This window comes from Anarrhichthys ocellatus, unplaced genomic scaffold (assembly GCF_004355925.1).
Source record: "Anarrhichthys ocellatus isolate YVR2014 unplaced genomic scaffold, GSC_Weel_1.0 scaffold19, whole genome shotgun sequence".
NCBI lineage: Eukaryota > Metazoa > Chordata > Actinopteri > Perciformes > Anarhichadidae > Anarrhichthys > Anarrhichthys ocellatus.
Window position 1 is genome coordinate 2693651 of NW_022280049.1, and position 19216 is coordinate 2712866.

Consider the following 19216-nt stretch of genomic DNA (forward strand, 5'->3'; position numbering starts at 1 on the left):
TAATTTTGAAACTGAACATTTGGGTTTCCGGGGTTAACTGATGTGTGACCTCACCCGTTTGAGTAACTTGAGGACATCCAGTCTGTCTCTCCAGTCTCACCATGCTTTACAAAGCTTTATTATCACTAGCAGCATTTATGTTTTGTCTTAGTCTTTTCCTGGTGCACAGAGCCAGTGTTTTAGAAAGTGATTTTCGCAAACTCCAAGGGGATATAATTCTACAATTAAATCAGCCACGTTCTGAGGGAGTCAATGGGAAAATGGCCAAGATGTCTCAAACAAGGGAGGTATGTCACTGATTATGGAGGATGGAGTCATCTTGGACATCATACTACTGAGATTTATGCCATTAGTGAGTATTCAGATAACGCTACAATAATAAGTTTTGTCCTAATGCTTTGTTTTCTCTTAGGACATAAAGCCGAGTACTTTGCAGAAAGCTCAGAGTTCTCTGAAGATATCTTCCAGGAGAGTGAAACGGCAACAGGGCAGCTGCAGAGGTGGGTTGGAGCAGAGAACTGAAAATGTGTCCATTAGTTACGGTCTAATCTGGTAGTGAGACCATAAACACTATATGCTAAGTTAATTACATTAAGTATTATGTTTATTTCTTCCTCTTGCCAGCTCCAACATCATTCCTGCAGTTAACAGCTAACACTGACAAACAGCCAGACATAAGAGGTAAAACTAAATGCAAGTGTTTGACTGTAGCAGCGCACCGTATGCCATTATTTTGAACAAGTGTGTCTTGCCTTCTCCCAAAGGAAATATAACAGTGATCCCTTGGACTGTTTCTGCGCAGCAAGGAAATGCAATTTCACAAAAGGAAAACAGAATTATTGTCCAAGAAGATGGATATTACTTGGTGTTTGGACAAGTATGGTGTCACTGTAACTCAAGCATAACTAAATTGATATTACATCAGATTTGTTCCAACTGGTCCGCTAATGTTCTCCTTAATTCACAGGTTTTGTTCAGAGGCCCAAGTACAGTTATGGGTCATATCATTCGAAGTTTGGGTTCCACTAGAACAGGGACGACATCAACAGAGCTCTTGCGCTGTCTGCAGGAGATGCCCAGTGAAACTCCGGCCAATACATGCTACACTGCAGGTCAGTGAGGCCCTGCATTGTGGCCACTTACAGATATAGTCTTCAACAATTAAAAAAATGATACGCTTATTTGCTTTCTTGCCAAGAGTTAGATAAGATCATTGATACCACTCTCATGTCTACACGGTAAATATAAGGCTACAGCCAGCAGGTTAGCTTAGCTTAGCACACAGACCAGCTAGTCTGGCTCTGTCCAAAGCATAAACAAAATAAACACCTATATTCCTTGTTTGCTTAATTTGCACAGAAACCTGGGTGTAAAATTGACACCTTGTGGTTGTACGGTTGATTTTGCTAGTTTTTGTCCAGAAGTAGTGATTTCCTGGAGTCTCATCATCACCCTGAGGTTTCCCAAACTGCTTCTGGACATTTACACTTTGTTTTTTGTACAGATTAAACAAATTAGATATTATGTGCATGAGCTTTAGACGTGTTGGAAGTAGGATTTAGTTGCCTTTGGACAGAGCCAGGCTAGCTGTTTCTCTCTGTTTACACTCTTTGTGCTAAGCTATGCTAGTTAGCTGCTGGCTGTAGCTTCATATTTGCCATTTAGGCGCGATTGTGGTATCGATCTTCTCACGAGCGCTAGGCAAGAACTTGTGTTTGTGTGCATTTCCCAACCACTATATCTTTTGTATACATATGGCTTTCATCTCTCCAGAGACTATGCCCAGAAGATTTAAATCTGGCCTCACTAGGAATCATTATGTCAGTTTTTCCTTTTATTTGTCACCCATCTCCTCTGATGCCTCCTTCTACGTATCTTCTGCTACAGGCATTGTGCGGCTGCATCAGGACGATGAGCTGGAATTGGTGATACCATACAGGCCCCATGCCCTCATTTCTATGGACGCAGAGTTTACATTTTTTGGTGTCATACAGCTAAACTGAAACAAGACAGTATGAAGATGATAATCATGCAGCTTGTTCCTGCAGGATGTAGGAAACTGACACTGAGCTGTGTGAGGGGATGCTGATAAAGGACAGAGTGGCTGACAGCAGCAGGAAAACCGAAGGGACTTTTTTAATGAACTGCCTATCTCTACTACTTTTAAATGCCTTTAGCTTTAAAGCATTGTAGTGTATTTTTCAGGTAGTCCACCTGGGCTGTCCCCGAAGCATTGTTTATGTGTGCTTCCACCTCCTTTCATCAGTCTATTTTAACATGTCTCTTTATACATTGCTCCACCTCCACTTTGTCTGTTTATTTGTTCCTGTCGTCTATTTTAGAATGGTTTCCGTTTTCCAAAGACTATGTCAGAAACAAACAAAGGTATAAATTTATATCGCTCTGCTCTGGGGGTGTTTTCCTGGTGGACACAAACTGCTCAACGCTTTAAATAATTAAAGATGTCATGATGGAATTTAAGTTGTTATAAATGGGATAACATGCCTTAGTACAAATAAATTCTCATTAAGGTAATTTTGAATGTATGAATCCGTATAACTGGCTGCATTAAACACAGAAATATGACCATCTTTGTCTAAAAGCCTGTTTTTATCCAAATGAAAAACTATTCAGATGTTTTCTTAATATAAGAAACCAGAAACCATTTTTATTGTCATATACATATACACGAAATTTGCCTTCTGCATTTGACCCATCCCTGTATATAGGGAGCAGTACAAAGTGATGTATAAGTGGCCAAGCCTTTATTGTCTAAATATAGAATGCCCAGTGTCTATCTGGTGTCCACAGCTGTTTTCTCTCTCCCTTTTTTTTCATGAAGCATGGCTATAAGAGGGTGTATGTGTGTGTATGAGCTCTGACAACAGTGGTAGTACAGTTGAACAGCAGCAGAAGCAACAGCAGAGGAAGGATGGTCAGACATATGTTCTCTAATCTCCTGCTACTCTGGTCAATCGGCCATGACCTTTGTATAACTGGACTGACATATGACGAGCCGAAGGTAGGCTCAATATATATAATTGAAATGTTGTGTAATATCATTGCAATTGTTTTCCAAGTTTGGTTTCCATGGTTCACTCTTTGATTATGATTAATGTTCCTTTCATTTCAAGGAGCAGTCCTGGAACAACCACAGCCTCTATTCTGTCCCTCTGGATTTGGATGTAAGGCTTAGGAGACTAGACCTGTCCAATAACTTCATCAGACAGCTGCACACACTTGCTTTGCCATACTTGGAGCAGCTGGACCTGAGCTCCAACCAGCTGGATCTCATCTCCGAGGGCGCTTTTGAAGACCTGGCTCGACTTGAGGAGTTGAATTTGTCCAGAAATGCGCTGAACGACGACATTGGCAGTAACGGCAAAGCCCTCCAATCCATCAGTAGGCTGAAGAGTTTGGACATATCAATGAACGACTTGAGTGACGATGCAGTGGAAGTGTATCTTCGAAACAAATCGTGTCTTGATCAACTTAAGATGACTGGTAATGCTTTAACAAGACTTTCACACAACTTGTTCAAAGAGAGTAAAGGTTTGAGGGCCATTACTATTGATGACAATCAGATATCGGTGATAGAACAGGGGACATTTGAACCATTGAGCCAATTAGAGGTGCTAAATTTGGCCAGAAATAACCTTGCGCATATCTGTGATTTTAAACTACATCAAGTTAAATATCTGAATCTTAGTCGAAATTCAGTTGAGTTCTTTGTTACGCGTGAGGATGACCAGTTGTACAGGCTTGAAATTCTTGATCTGAGTCACAACAAACTCCTTTATTTCCCAATTGTTCCAAAAATGAACAGTTTGAGGTATCTACATTTACAGAATAATTTGGTCGGTGCCTTAAATTCAGAGGCTACAATGGTATCGGAGGCCAATGCTCTTTATAGTGAGATTATGAGCGAGAAAACAGTTAGAAAAAATATCCTACACTCAAACTGGAGGCTGATGCCACTGATTTATATCGACCTGAGCTATAACCACTTCAGGTCTTTCCCACTGGAGACTTTGAGCCGTCTTACATCATTAGAGACTCTGAATTTTAGTTTCAACTGTTTGCAAAACATCACCTGGAACGTAAGAAATGACGACGAATCAGGATTCCGTCGGCAGCTTTTCTTTCCCTCCTTAAAGTACCTTAACATGCAGAGTAACGGACTTGCATACATTTCTCCACTTTTTCTCAATGCGCTCACACAAATAGAAACATTAAATCTACAAGACAATTCTGTGCAGCCTTGTGCCTCAATTGACCAATCAACACAGCAGATGAATCTCAATGCCTCCTGCGTTGTCATTGGCCAGCTAAGGACGCTGAAACACCTCAATCTTAAAGAAAACAACATCAAAATGCTTCAACCAAACACGTTTCTAAAAACCTCTTTGGTTTCTCTGAACCTTGCAAGAAATTCACATATGGTAGTGCGAAGGGACGCATTAGAGGGTGTGCAAAAGACTCTCCAGTCCTTGATCATTAGTGAAATGAACATGACCAGCTCTGATCTGTCTTTACCCTGCATGCCAGCATTAACTGAGCTGAACATATCTAACAACCACCTCGATGTGATTCCCAGCAGTTTGAGCTGCTCTCCTCTGACAGAAATAGACATAAGAAATAATCATTTTGAGTCTTTAAACAATTCTTTGATCCTTGCTTTATCGGAGCGCCTTAATCTTATGTATATAAGTGGAAACTATTTTAACTGTTGTGACAGTAAGTGGCTGATAATCCTACATGAGCTGAAGATGAAACTGCCTGATGTCAATGACGCCGTATGCTTTACAAGCGATAGACACATTGCGATGACAGAGTATCTGAAAAACCCTTCAGGGTATTGTTTGTCTCATACAAAAGCACAGGAAGTTCACTTTGGAACAATGATCATCATTGTTTTATTCGTATCTGTAATATCGACAGTGCTCCTCATATTTACCAGGAAAGGGTGTTGCACACAGAGATCATTCATAGTGTGATATGTTAAATCTGTTGTCATCGGTTTATTTTGGACATTGTTCTATCTACGCACATGGGTTACATTAAGTAAGCAACTCAAATACAATAGTGAGAAACTGGATGGCAAACTAAAGTAACTGAAATTAATTTGAGCTTCATTTTGCGTGACTTTTAGTTCGTAAAATTCAGTAGAATCTTCATCGTCTAACACAATTATTTTCTCATCTCCATTCAAAGCTTTCTTTTATGGCTCCTACTGCACACTATTAATCTTGTAGAACATGCATCACGCTGTGTGACCTGTGCAGCCAAATTGCTGTGATTAAAATTGACTCCCAAGGTATTTGGTTACGATATGTGTGCCAAATCGCTAATCAGGCAGAGAATTTTTGCCCATCCTTCATTGTGAAACGTTTGCAAGCAACTAAAAGTTTAGCCTTGGCTCAATTTTTTATGACGTCTCTGAGGCCTTGCACAATGTTCCCAGAATTTGAACTCCTGAACAATTCAATAAAACGCCAATAAGAGACCTTGTACACTTTAATATATTTCACTTTCTGCATCTGTTTGTGTTTTGTTATGTATAATCGGCTCTGGCCCTGGTAATGAAATACAATGTGGCATCAGTTATGCTGAACATAATAATAAAAATGCTGTACCTAATAACTAGAATATGTTGAGAGTATTCATTTTAGAGTACAAGTACACCTTTTCTATACCTGCAAAATAAATCACTGTAGTTCAGTGAGGATGAATTGTGAATTTCTGTTTTTAGTTGAGCAACTATTGTAGGCTGGGGCTGTTTTTGTTTGTAACCACTGCAAATTTGAATAAAAATATATTGGAAGAAAAAGAGGTTACACTAACAACACATGAACAATCTTTGAATTTCATCCCACAGTGCTGCTCCACAGACGATGAGGTGGGCTGATAGTCTGGTGAAAAATGTGCAAAAGCCTAATGACATGTTGCAGTGTCAACTTAATCAGTAATTCTAAGGATTTTATTACACTCTGAAATAAAGTAGCTCAAGGTTCACCGGGGAGAAACTGCTGTTGCAGGAGGATATCCTGTTAAGCAATCCTCTTATTGTCTTCTCATGACACATCCTTCTCCTTTGAAACTGATACAAAGCGTAATTTTGCAATTCTCGTGCCCATTTCCACTTTGTCCAGCAGGTACAGCCAGGGCTGCGATGCCAGCGTATAAGTGCCGAAAGAGCCAGGATGCCTATCAATCTGCCTCTTGAGCAATATAACTGTAGGAAATGTCTTTGTTGCCCCACCCACAAGATGTTGGTACTAGATCAAGTAGCAGCTTGACAAGTTCAAGCAAAGAGCACTCTGGAAGAAAAGAACACTGTGTGGTTAGTATTAGGTGTAAAACCATAGGAATGCAAGTAGCAAATTACATTCATTCTTCTACTTGGTGGTTAATGGTAGCTGGCATGTAGACATTAGCAGCAGCTTGTTTGTTAGCACATAGAGCAAGTATTAAAAACTATGGCTGTCACACTCTCACTCAAATTGTATTTCCAGTAAAGCCCATCCTTACAAGTAAAGGATTGTCATCATTGCCCAGTTATAAGCCTGAGACTTTGGAAGTGTCTCTTAATAAGGATAATTTTATCTTACATCAAATGTAGCATAAGCCACTGGCATTGCTATTAATGTTTCACATATCTTGTTAAAATCAGAGTGAAATCCGTTGCTGTATCAGTTCTTCTGTAAACCCATCCCTTGATAAAGTTACTATCTAAGCATCTAGCTGTTTGTTCTGCTCTCCTTTTCTTTTTTGTGCTATTCATAAATCTGCTGACCTGGAATTGCAGTTTTCTTAACAAATGCATTGTGCTCCTCTACCAATGTGGGCACGGTCCATAATGCAGTAATCCTCATAACAATATTATTTACAATGCACATGCAACTTCTTTGAATGCATCAGTACACACTTCAAGGTTCAAGGTAAATCTATTGTCATTCTACAACATAGGGTTGCACAACAAAATGTAGTTGAAGTCCCTTTATGCTACATAAGTAAAACAAAAAAAGCAAAACAATTTGTTGTGGTGCAGTGAGGTGGATAAGTTGATGAGTCTCACAGGAAGTCGCTCTGTAGTCTGGTTATAAAGCAGCTGATACTTCTGTTTCTCTTGCCAGACGGCAGCAGGGTGAACAGGCTGTGGCTGTGGTGGGTTTTGTCTTTTAATATCCTTTCAGCTCTTTGCAGGCAACTCTTCTCACCAATATCACTGATTCTCAGTATGGGTAGCAAAGATGTTCTGGGAGGTTTTATCTATCGCTGTAGAGCCCTCCTGTCCTGGGCCGTGCATATCCCATACCACTTTGTAATGTTCCCAATCAAAATGCTTGATACATGGCTCCTCTGTACAAGTTAACAAGAACTTGAGAGGGACATTTTTCTTTCTTAAGTTTCCTTAAAAATACAGTTGTGTTGTTGTTTTTTTCACCAGGATGGAGATGTGTGATGACCATGTCATGTTGTCTGTGATGCGGATTCCCAGGAACTCTAAAACTTGATTTGTAATCCCTTGTGCCCATGGGCCCCTGTGCTTGTAAGGCCTGTTAAGTAATTCATACATGTCCACAGAGGTCCCTGCAAAAGATGCCTCCAAGAATCGATCATTGTATCAGGCTAAGCAGTCTTAAATGCGACCCATGACATGACATTTCATCTGTACGCATTCAACCATGTGGGTACTTTAGGTTACAACCCCAAAAAATGGCACGAATCATGCAAGTAACAATATGTTACATCACCTTCATCAGATATGCTGAACTAATGTTGGCCATACTTATTTTTATTTGATTGGTTTATTTAGGGACAGTGCACATTATTGAAACATTCCTGTAAATGTGAGTTAGCCAAGAGGCTATTTTTCATCTGTAGTCCCTTGACAGATGTTACAAATTCACATTGGCTTAACTTTAGGATCCCCCACTGTTTTTGAATAAATTCAAATTTAAAGTTTGAGAATAGGTTGAGATCGTTTGATCCCCGAGACATCTAATCATTGGCTTTACCAGATAAAGATAAACTCAGCGCGCCAGCTATCCTTAAGTGCTATATTTAACATTTTAATTAAACTGGAGGATTTTTTTAGATACGATATTGTTTTTGCATTATTTTGCATTACATTACACTTTGTATGATTCTTGGTACACCGGTCTGGCAGCAGCCCTCTTCAACGTTTCCAACATGGCGGATGCTGGTTCGTCTACGTCTGTCGGAGGCTGAAGAAGGAGCGGGACACCTTTCACCCACAACCGCGGCTGGAATTAGAAACCATCGAGGACGAGAAGAACATGAACCCCCAGTGTCTGAAACCTAACGCTGTGAAAACTGGTAATAGCTAACAACGTCATTGACATTTTGAGCCTAGCTAACACTAGCTACACAATTAGCTAGCTAGCTAGCGTTAGCCACCAGACGTGCAGCCCGGCGGCTCCAGTCCGTCCCAGACGACCATGACTCCTCAGCAGCAGCCCTTCATAATCACCCAGAAAGTGCAGTTAACTTTCAAACTCTTCATGCTGGAGATTGCCCGGAATACACTCGAACAAGAGCTTGTTAACCTCACCAACAAGGTAAGTTAATGTTAGCACTAGTTCCACATCTTCAGGTTATCAGCACCTGTAGATTCATTGAAGCAGCTAGCTAGTGCACAAGCCACATGGTCAAACCCTGCTAACGTTACCCATAAATGTACTTCGTTGACTGATATTGCAACATTGTAATGAAACAAAGCACTGATGAAAATTGCACGAAAGTGTTGCCAGAGCTACAATCAAAGTCTATTTTCAGTATTGTTGAATACTTTTCCAACTAATCGATGAGTGTTAGCTTAGTGTATGTTAGTGTAACATGTCAGAAATTAAGGCCGTTAATGAGTTGTCACCGTTTCTCAGAGCCCAAGTTTTTTGGTTATTAAATTGTCAATTGATTACCAGAAATGTGTTTATTAACTGATTATGTTTAAATTAAAATTGAACATGTATATTTTTTTTTGCTTACAAAATCACTTGTTTCCCTTTTCCCTCAGGCCTATGAAGACGTTCAAGGTTTCTTGAATTCAACTGTTCCCACTGTTACTGTCTTCAGTGATCTGGTTCAGTCTTTGGATGAAAAATATCAAACCATTGAGAAGCTCAACGGTTTATTAAAAGACCTCGCAGTTGGTAAGTCAAGAATTAATAAAACAATTTAAGCTGCAACTGTGACATCCTGTATTCACCATTAATCACAATTACAATAAAATAATATAATGAAAAATAATATAACCCAATTTAGATAAGTTAAAAACAGCCATAGCTAAAATCAACCAGGATTTGACTAGATCTCTGAATTCAAGCTTCAAGGTACAATTAATTCCAAATGCATGTTGCAAAGAATCTAAAAGTCCCGTAAGCAGGTGTTATGTGTTCCAGCTCTCCAGCCAATAAGTGACGTCGGATATAAGTTTTAATTTCTGGAGAGGCCGTTCATGAATACATAAAAGCAAATGCTGGTCTCCTCTAATAGAACGAGAAGGCCAACCCACCTTTTGATAAATAATACAGTTTGATTTAACTCTCTTTTCTGCTTTTCCCATCTCTGCAGAGCCACACGTTTGTGTCCAGCCTTCTGTCAGAAATGGAGCGAGAGCAAATCAGCTCCAGCCACTCGGAGGCAAAAAGACCCTAACGACCGATGTTCTCAAGTTTGGGCCTATGTTGCAGAACTCGCTCATGGCGAGCTCCATAGCCAAAGCAGTCCAGGTGCTTGGAGCCGCGCTGTCCCACCAGCAGTTTAAATATTTCCTCATCTCCCAGCCTGCAGCGGTCCAGCAGGACGACGTGTTATGCGGCCTCTCGTCCCGCTACAACAGCGCCGCTGCGACTTTGAGCTCATCCCCTCACTCGCAGGCTGAAGAAAAAGAACACTCTGTTATTTCAGAGGAGAAACGCCCATCAGATGCTGCGATTCTTCCACCTGCGATTACTGAGAGACCCGAGAATAACCCAGAGAGGCCAACCCTACTACTGCCTCCCATACAAGCTATACTCCCAGAGATCTGTAACCCTAAACCAATGAAAATACCCCCGCTAATGAGCTGGGGATGTGAGGAAGATGTCCAGGTGCAACACCAAAAACAAACATCCTCTCAGCTGCTTCACTTCCTCAAAGCTAAAGCTAAAAACATGGGTGCACTAGATGTCACTGTCATGGAGTGGAGTAAGAGTATGTGCACGTCAAATTTGCCACAGTGGCCTACCATCAAAACACAAAGCTACCAATTCAGACACGTTGTGGCCGACGATCTGATCGATGCACTAGCGCCGAAAACATTATGTGCAGACTTTGAAAACCAAGCCCCAGTCTTCAGAGTAAAGAGAGTGGAATCGAGTGGCTCTCTGACCTACACTTGTGTGATCGCAACAAAGACTGAATTGTGGGATATTGGAGACATCTTAACAGAGGTGGGACATGGAGAGTCTAAAGCTCACTCCATGGATAATAAAGACGGCCCAAATAAAACGGCTCAAGAGGACTCCTGTCTAAACATCCAGTGGAAAACCCGACCTCTGCAATGCACAGAACCTGAACCAGCGATTAACTGCATTACCATTCCTGAGTTCCAGATCCGGAGGTTTGAAGAGGCTGAAGTTGTGGTGTCTCATATTGTCAGCCCAGGTAACTTTCACATACAACACGGGGACTCCACCGTGACGCTGCAGGCCCTATTCGCAGAGTAAGTCCTTCAGCATGGATTCTGATCTCAGCTTTTTTTAACCCTCACTGATTCCCTGATCACATTAACAGAACGTAGAGAGAGCCACTTCTCCCTTTTTTTGTTCATTACTGCTTTCTTTGTAGATTTTTATTATTATTTTTTAATAATCCACATGTTTCTGGTTGTCATTATTTCTTTCTCATTTGCAGCAGCTGGAAAGCCAGTAGTTCATATGCCGAGCAGAGCTGCATTCCAGACATTGGAACTAAAGTAATGGGTTGGTTTCCTAAGCAAGAACAATGGTGCAGGGCTCAGGTGACGAAGATATGCGGAGTAAGCGGAGGTGCGTCCTGTTTTGTGTATTGGAATGGTTTTGCAGATGCGTACCTCTAGGTGGTAGCAGTGTCACTTTGCTCGCCTGCAGCCACTTGGGAATTCCTTCCTGGATTTTTTTTTTTTTTTATGCTCTCTTGTCTCTTTTGGATGTCAGATAATAATGCCGCTGACGGTGCTGGGAGTGGGATTTCCATCAAGATGGAGGTGAAGAAGCTGGACTACGGGGACACAGCCTGCCTGTCACTGTTGAACATCAAAGAGCTGACTCCAGAAATGGCTGTCCTACCACTGCAGGCTGTCGAGGTCTCGCTGGCAAATGTGAGCGGTTTCCTCCTGATACTGTTTGGCACACCTAGCGAGAGTACCACCAGCGTTGGGAGGGTTGAATTAGAAATGTTTTCCGTTTACAGCGGCGTGATATTGGAAAAGAAACGGACATTGCAACCTTTCAAAGCAAACGCATCAGTGTGGTTCACTTTGAGAGCAAATGAAGAGGTTAGATCTATTAAAAAACATTGTGCTCTTTTAACCAATTGTGTGTGCTAGTAAATAATTTATTCTTATACACATTGGGTGTATAGATATGACTGGTGATGACACACCCGCGAGCCAACCAACAGCAGGGAAATGCCCAAGCTGGGGAGACAGATTCTCTCCCCAGCTTGGGCACACGTTGCAGTGTGGACGCTGCAATGATTTATCCTGCAGCTCTACTTCTGATACTATTACTAATGTTAAAAGACGGCTACCTAATCCAACTATCACAATATTAAAGTGATTTAACTTTCTGTTACTTGTCATCACAGTGCAAGTTATGCTTTCTAGCTGTGGAAATGAAATTTGGCACATTAGTGTTTCCTCATGTTACTTGGAGCAGCCGCATTATCCATGTAAGTTACATTAAATTAACTTGCATGCAAATGTCCCCGTTGGTCCTGTGTTACGTTTGCTGGACCAGACATTTAAAAGCGATTCGCTCATTGCCTACGAACCGTCTTTTCACTCGCCTCTCGACATGTGATAACTTGCATTGTTTAGTCTTTTCTACTTTAAATATACAATATTAGTGAAATTCCACTATGTGAAATAGTGCTAAAAGTCCCCATTTTTACTGAATGTATCTGTAATCTTTCTTTTCTGCAACTCTAATGGAACACAGTGGCCTTTCTTTGGTATCCTAATTACATCACGCAGTTCAATGTATTCCGTCACTCGGACTGGCGTGCAGATTTTCAATCAAATGTGGCTTTATTGGCATGAAAGTTTCCAAAAAAACAACTATGCTAAAGCATCGAAATTATCTTAATATGAATAATAACGTAACATTATTACGTTATTGCAGATTATCCCTCTCAGAGTTGCATACGTGAAAATGTTTCAAAATCCTGTGCTCTGCTGTGAGAGTGTACACTCAGTTACAGTACTGGCGTTTGTCCACATGATTAGTCACAGCCTTATCTATTGGGCAAAGGAAATAAGTTCACGGTATTTATTGCTTGTTTCCTTCCCCCTAGGTGACGCCTGTGAATGGGAGTGAGTGGTCCGAGGAGGCAGTGGGCTGGTTCAAAGCAATGGTGCACAACAGAACGCTCTATGCCAGACTGTACCCACAGGGGCCCGAAGTTACAGTCGAGCTGTTCCTGGAAAAGGGAAAGCTCGGAGCAATGAGGTAATTAATTAGGAAGCAATCAGTTAATTGTGAATTATACATTTAGAATTAACAGCAAGTATGCCCCTTACGTAATATTTTATTTTACTCTGTAAATTGCTGCTGCTACAAACTAATTTCCCCCTGGCGATGAATAAAGTTTATATCTATCTTAGTTGTATTTTACCTGCTAATGTTGTACAAATGAAATGTTTTGTTGCATTAAGAAGTAGAACAGGGGCTGAAAAATGCTTGTGTTGGCCTTATGTGTACGTACTGTACGGTCATGAGGACAATACTGTACAATGGTATTATGTAAATTTCAGGAGGGGTGCATCACTGTCTTTGAGACTGGCCCAGAACGGACATGCAAAACATAGCAAGCTGAAGAATGTTGGCCTTGTGAAAAGAAGTAAGTTGACTTACAGTTTGGAGATCGTTTACCTCAACTTGTGCATCTACAGTAGGTGGCAGTGTCTCCTCTGTATGACCAGAAGAGCACTCGTTATCACTGCAAATCTTGTGTTTTGCTTTTCTTTAGGCACAATTCAACTTAACAAGAAGAAACAGGAGTGGGAGAAGTACCTCATCTCATGCTATACTCAAAGTAAGAAGTAATTCAGAGAGTAGGGAATGTTCCTGGTTTTGTTTATGTGGTTTTGTTTATGTTGCTTTGTTTGGCCATGTCATGTCAAACGTAAATGCAAATTGCAGAGCTGCCATGAAACACAAATCCAAACATAGACATGTAATGATCCTTAGATCAGAGACAAACATACGGTGGTCTGTCAGGTTACACGGTGACAAGCTGCTGTGATTTTCACCTCGCAGTACAAGGATAAATCAAGGATATTTAAATCTAATGTAATATAAACATTGAATTAAGACTGAAGGCTTTTGATTGGATCAGCTTTCTTGTGTATTTTTACGTCTTACATTGCAATTGATAAAGTCAAAGCTCTGTGTAGTGATTGTGAGTAAAGCTAATGTGACACTGTTTACACAAAAAAGTTGGTAAACTCAGTTCGTCCTTGAAGCATTGTTAAAAATGTGTTTATTTTTTATAATTTTTTTTAAATGCATGTATGCTGTGTGGGGACATGAACGTTTCCCTTTGTACTCAATACATTCATATACTCTAGCATTTCCTAAAAACAAGGAAGTGTCGCAAATCCTGTTTTTCCTGCCGCTAGACGGTGCCAGTCCAGTTTAATTAGCTGCCCTCTATTAAGTGATACTTGATTTGTCTGTGTGCCACATGCAGTAGGTCTGTTATCTTTGATAATAATCATCATTAGAGCCATGTTGCCTTAGTTAGTATTGAGCTCTTGTAAAATGGCAGATCTATGGTTTTGTATTTACAGTGTGCGTATTTGTCTCTACTTTCATAATAAAACTGTTCTCTACAAGTGTGTGTGCTCTGTCTGTATTGTAGATGAACGTGTTCTCCATAGAGGGAATATAAATGAGGTTCAGTTCATTCAAAGAATTACCAGAACGCCCAAACCCTCCCAACTGCAGTGAAGCTCACGGCCGGCATAGTGAACTGCTGTAGGTCATCTGATGCATGACAAATGACCACATTGTGTTCACTTGCATTCACTTTGTTGCTACTGTAAATTATTGTTTCTACTGTTATAGGGAGGCGTCTGACCACAACAAAATGTGCAATCTCAGCTGATAACGGCAAAATGAAAATTGTCAGTGTGTTCAGATGCTGTACCGTAGATCATTCATAAGCACGCGTGTGATTTATAGTAGCAGGCAAAGTCATAACTGTGCAGTAAGCTTTAATGACTGGATATTTATTATAAAGACATTTGTATTTGTGCCCACAAAAGGATATTAAATCAATGGAAGGAAATTTGAAACAAAACTAATTATTGCTCAAAAATAGTTTAAGCCAAGTTAATGAGTGACCATGCAAGAAATATATATATATATATATATATATATATATATATATATATATATATAATTGCTTATTTTACAGTATAGCAGCATTTACATTATTAGTTATGTTACAAAAATCAGCTTGATCAAATGAGAGTACTGGTTTAGTTAAAGCATGTGTATAAATAATTGTTAGACTGCCTCTCATTTTCTACCACATTGGTATTTTGCATGTGTGTTTTGTGGATGAATCTGCAAACCTGTTGGTGTCTCTGTGCTCTGAATGACAGTGACTCAGGGCAAAAGCTTCCTTCACTTCCCCGCCCTGCCAAGCACAATAACTAATGTGGCAGGCTGAGGCCTTTTGTGTCCACACAGATTCCTCCCTTTGCCCGGGGTAGGCGGAAGTCGAGGCGTTTGATCTGAATTCTAAAGAGTCTTGTTGCAGCCCAATAAAGGCCGCCATTGTATGTAAATAGTTTATATAAGAGCATATGACCGCTACGGTGCAGGGCACTGGCTAGTGGCGGAGGAATGATTAGCATTTTGCCAAATGCATGCTTCTCAATCCAGCCTTCTGGCTCGCTAAAAAAAACACAATATTTTAATTCATTTCTTCTTCGTACACATTTTTGTGTACCACCACAGCTGAAGGTAAAATGTTCTCTCATTCAATTCTGTTTTATACTAACATTCAGATGTTGTGTGTGATGGCTGACATGCCCCATTGCCTTGACTCGACAAATACATCATTACCATTTATAGTAGTAATATTTGAATGAATCAGCTTTTTAAGTGTTTATTCTGGTGAGTTCTGTAGCCTTTCTTCCAAACAATGGAGGTCTCTCAGTTCACCTCATAATGAGATGCATGTCTTGCTTGTTCCTTGGAGAAATGTGCTGGCAGTGTGTCAGTCTGTCTGCAACTGGGCTGTAGGTCAGTTTGGGAGTACGGTATTAATACAGGGTGAGCGAATCACGTGGCGCGGCCAATGTTTGGTAATTGGTTTCGTCCCGTTGCGTCTTGTGACGGTGCGCGATGGTAGGCCATCTCCCCTGCTCTTATACGGCCAACTTGCGACTGGGCAATTCTTTCCTGTTGCTCCTCACTCTGCCAGCTTGATGCTCAGGCCGCACTTCAAGATGGTCACCTTTGGACCCGGCGCTGCTTCGCCTGGCTGGCTGAGCCTGGTAAACCTCTAAGAACTACTGTTACAACAGTTAGACTTTTTACTAAATTACTAAATTGTTGTGGACGACGACAATAACTTAAGTTATTTAAACTGATAATCCATTGCTACAAATAATACTTTTGCTAAATGCGCAGAGCTTAAAAGTGCATGTTTTTTTTTAAGAAAATGGGTCATTTTATTTTTCCTGAGAGACATTCTGATAAAGTTAACTTAAATGTTGATATCATTATAATTGGTTTTAAGAGTGGACCTTAAGCTATAGATCTAGCTTAGCCTTCATCCATGTAACCTTTATTTTTTGCAGACCTGGAGTCGAAAATGAACTGGGGGAGCTTTTATGCCGTGATCAGCGGCGTAAACAGGCACTCTACCGGCATCGGACGCGTTTGGCTCTCCGTCATCTTCATCTTCCGTATCCTGGTCCTGGTGGTCGCTGCCGAGAGCGTTTGGGGAGATGAGAAGTCCGGCTTCGTCTGCAACACCCAGCAGCCCGGCTGCAACAGCGTCTGCTACGACCAGTTCTTCCCCATCTCGCACATCCGCCTGTGGGCGCTCCAGCTCATCCTGGTCTCCACCCCCGCCCTGCTGGTGGCCATGCATGTGGCCCACCGACGCCACATCGACAAGAAGATCCTGAAGAGGACGGGCCGCAGCAGTCCCAAGGAGCTGGAGCACATCAAGAACCAGAAGTTTCAGATCACCGGAGCACTGTGGTGGACATACATGATCAGTATCATCTTCAGAATCCTCTTCGAGGTGGCTTTTCTGTACATTTTCTATCTGATCTATCCTGGCTTTAAGATGGTGCGTTTGGTAAAGTGTGACTCGTACCCATGCCCCAACACAGTGGACTGTTTTGTCTCCAGACCGACAGAAAAGACCATATTCACCGTGTTCATGCTGGCGGTGTCCGGGGTGTGTGTGCTGCTCAACCTGGCTGAGGTGGTGTACCTCATAGGCAGGGCCTGTAAACGGTGCTTCGGAGGCCCCGAGGAAGAGTCCAAAGTAGCTTGGATAAGTCAAAGATTGCCGACTTATAGGCAAAATGAAATCAATCAGCTGATCGCAGACCATTCTCTCAAGTCTAAGCTCACTGTGACCAAAAAGAGCCCAACTGAGAAGGGGGAAAGGTGTTCCGCTTTCTGAAACTCTGCCTCTCCTCTTCAACTAATCAACAGCAATTGGACCATGGGTCATGTTGCTCTGCATGAGTGTCACATATTCTGTACACATTTACACCATCTATTTACATATCATTCAGACAGACGCTTAGTTTTTTCTTTTACTGACACAAGTGCTAGTTGCTGTTGGAACTCGTCTATACTATTTGGAGCCTGTCGGTAAGGTAAAGGACCACACCGGTGTTGTTGCATGTTTTAGACCATGTTGACTTTGGTGTCAACAATCGGCCAAAGCTCATTTTAGTGGTTTTCATTTGACTACAGTGTGAGAAGCAACTTGCAGAGATGCAAAGTATCTTTAGCTGAAGAAGCCATGCCTGTGTGAGCATCATTTTTTGTCAAAGTTGTCATTATTGCTTGATAATACGGTTCAAACTATAGATTTGTTATAATCCTACACAGTTGTATTTACAAGATACAACTGTGTGATGTTTGTAAATCATGCTCATCAAGCAAACATTGATTTCCAAAAGATATTTTTTAATGTATTCGGCATAATAGGTGGTCTGTTTGGGGAGAGAACTTGATTCTTGGATGACATTTTCTCACCGTCACCAGACTTTTCACATTCAGTTTCCTCAATCATCATTGCAGTTGCTTTATCACGCGTCTATAATGTAGCTTTGACACAAAAAAGGGAAACGGGCTGCTGTCCGGTAGGCACGAAAAACATTCAAACTGAAATACGTAGTAGTAGTAGCGGCATGATTTCTGATGATTAAGCCAAAATGTGCAAAAACACCAGTGTGGTCCTTTTTAAAGGTGCAAAGATTACAGTAGAGATTAAAATGCTGGATAGAAAGCAAACCTTTTATTTACATCAAACATGTTAATATGTACCATATCTAATTCCACAAAGCAAGGAACTGGACAGGGCAGTTATGTGAGTAAATGCCATTAATTTTCAGTAACAAGCAGACAGCTGTACAGTGTTCTGTAAATCTGTTCATTATATCATAACTAGTGTTGACTGCAGGGTTTTCACAGACTCGTTTTATCCAAACATTTACAACTCCAGAGCGTTGTAAAGTCCAAAAGTTTAAATGTGTTGAAGAAAGAAAGAGGTAATCATTTCCAACATTCACAGCATGAAAGAAATATGATTCTTCAGTCCAAATTTTCTCTGTGGTCAAAAAGCTGTTTACTCTCCGGCTTGCCGCGGCGCACACAAAGAAAAGCTCACCCTGACAACATCTGCTACACATTCATAAATAAAATAATATGTAAGATAATGACAAAGCTCTTCTGCCCTAACAATGCAGCATAAACACTTTTATAACTGGGATATAGGAGCTCTGCTGAGTGGAACAGGACTCTGAATTCAGCAGAAGACCTCAGTAATGTATAAAGAAGTCTGTTTTGTCAGGTTATAAATATTACCAGTGAAAGATAACCAATAGTGATAGACGGTGAGTCTGTAACACAGCAGCCAGGAGAAATATCCTTCTGCAAATTCCGTTACAATATTATGAAACTGTCTGAGAAAATTACGACTAAAACATGAACTAAAATTTGACTAAAATTAAAACCAAGTTCCAATGACTAAAAAAAATCCCCAAAGAATACAATGTGACTTTAAACCAAATACAATTTACCTACAAGTCAGCAGCTGAGGCAAAAACTAAATTTGCTATGGAAATATTACAATATAAAATACTGTCCAGATGTGGACAGCTGTCATTAAATATCATTCTGCAAAGGATGAAAAACTAAATTAATTTGAAAACACAAATTTTACACAAACATATCTTTACTACTGACCTGTTATGTTATCTCAACAGTAGTCAGAATGGTGGACAGAGCAACGGTTTATTTCAGTAAACCATGCAGAATCTCAGTACTGTACTTATGTCTTTGTATATCTTTGTATTCAATTGTAAGTACTGCCTACTTCATTATAGCTTCTGTTTGAGGTGATCTTTTTTTGTTTATGAAAAATGTTTGCGGTTGACCTACTGTTTAACAGAGACAGTCACACGTTCTTTCCTCAATATTACTCTGTATAATATTATTCAGTATCTCTCTGTGTGTCCCATACGCTGGTATCTGTTTATACAACTGCTCTATTATACAGTTATACACATTGTAGTGCATTCAAAAACCCTGATGTCAATATTTATGCCTAAATCTACATATATGAATTTACACCCATGGTAAACAACCCAGATAATGTATAACTAGGGTTAAAACTGTGTATATTATGTAATATACTGAAATAAAGTGCTTGATAATTTGACATTATTTGAAGTTACTTA

The 19216-nt window shown here is 40.5% G+C and overlaps 4 protein-coding genes across 6 annotated transcripts; all 4 read left to right on the plus strand.

The window, feature by feature from the left end:
• Positions 1–64: 64 nt before the first annotated feature.
• LOC116389444 (tumor necrosis factor ligand superfamily member 13B-like) lies at positions 65–2651 on the plus strand. 2 transcript variants are annotated; one of them, XM_031858128.1, is made up of 6 exons: positions 65–287; positions 413–500; positions 625–681; positions 765–877; positions 968–1112; positions 1888–2651. In XM_031858128.1, the coding sequence occupies exons 1-6, from the start codon at positions 102–104 to the stop codon at positions 2001–2003; spliced, it is 705 nt and encodes a 234-aa protein (XP_031713988.1). In that variant the 5' UTR covers positions 65–101; the 3' UTR covers positions 2004–2651. The 2 variants fall into 2 exon arrangements, with proteins under 2 accessions (XP_031713988.1, XP_031713987.1); XM_031858127.1 differs by having other exon boundaries at positions 765–1112.
• A 248-nt stretch (positions 2652–2899) lies between these two features.
• LOC116389405 (transforming growth factor beta activator LRRC32-like) lies at positions 2900–5769 on the plus strand. Its single transcript, XM_031858073.1, has 2 exons — positions 2900–3022; positions 3135–5769. The coding sequence occupies exons 1-2, from the start codon at positions 2933–2935 to the stop codon at positions 4995–4997; spliced, it is 1953 nt and encodes a 650-aa protein (XP_031713933.1). The 5' UTR covers positions 2900–2932; the 3' UTR covers positions 4998–5769.
• A 2430-nt stretch (positions 5770–8199) lies between these two features.
• Positions 8200–14522, plus strand: LOC116389372 (uncharacterized). Its single transcript, XM_031858016.1, has 8 exons — positions 8200–8585; positions 9041–9176; positions 9598–10729; positions 10921–11054; positions 11202–11365; positions 12562–12716; positions 13022–13107; positions 13237–14522. The coding sequence occupies exons 1-8, from the start codon at positions 8466–8468 to the stop codon at positions 13311–13313; spliced, it is 2004 nt and encodes a 667-aa protein (XP_031713876.1). The 5' UTR covers positions 8200–8465; the 3' UTR covers positions 13314–14522.
• A 278-nt stretch (positions 14523–14800) lies between these two features.
• LOC116389326 (gap junction beta-1 protein-like) lies at positions 14801–19197 on the plus strand. Of its 2 annotated transcripts, none has more exons than XM_031857952.1 (2): positions 14801–15242; positions 16085–19197. In XM_031857952.1, the coding sequence occupies exon 2, from the start codon at positions 16099–16101 to the stop codon at positions 16924–16926; it is 828 nt and encodes a 275-aa protein (XP_031713812.1). In that variant the 5' UTR covers positions 14801–15242; positions 16085–16098; the 3' UTR covers positions 16927–19197. The 2 variants fall into 2 exon arrangements, with proteins under 2 accessions (XP_031713812.1, XP_031713811.1); XM_031857951.1 differs by lacking the exon at positions 14801–15242 and adding an exon at positions 15257–15778.
• Positions 19198–19216: the final 19 nt, after the last annotated feature.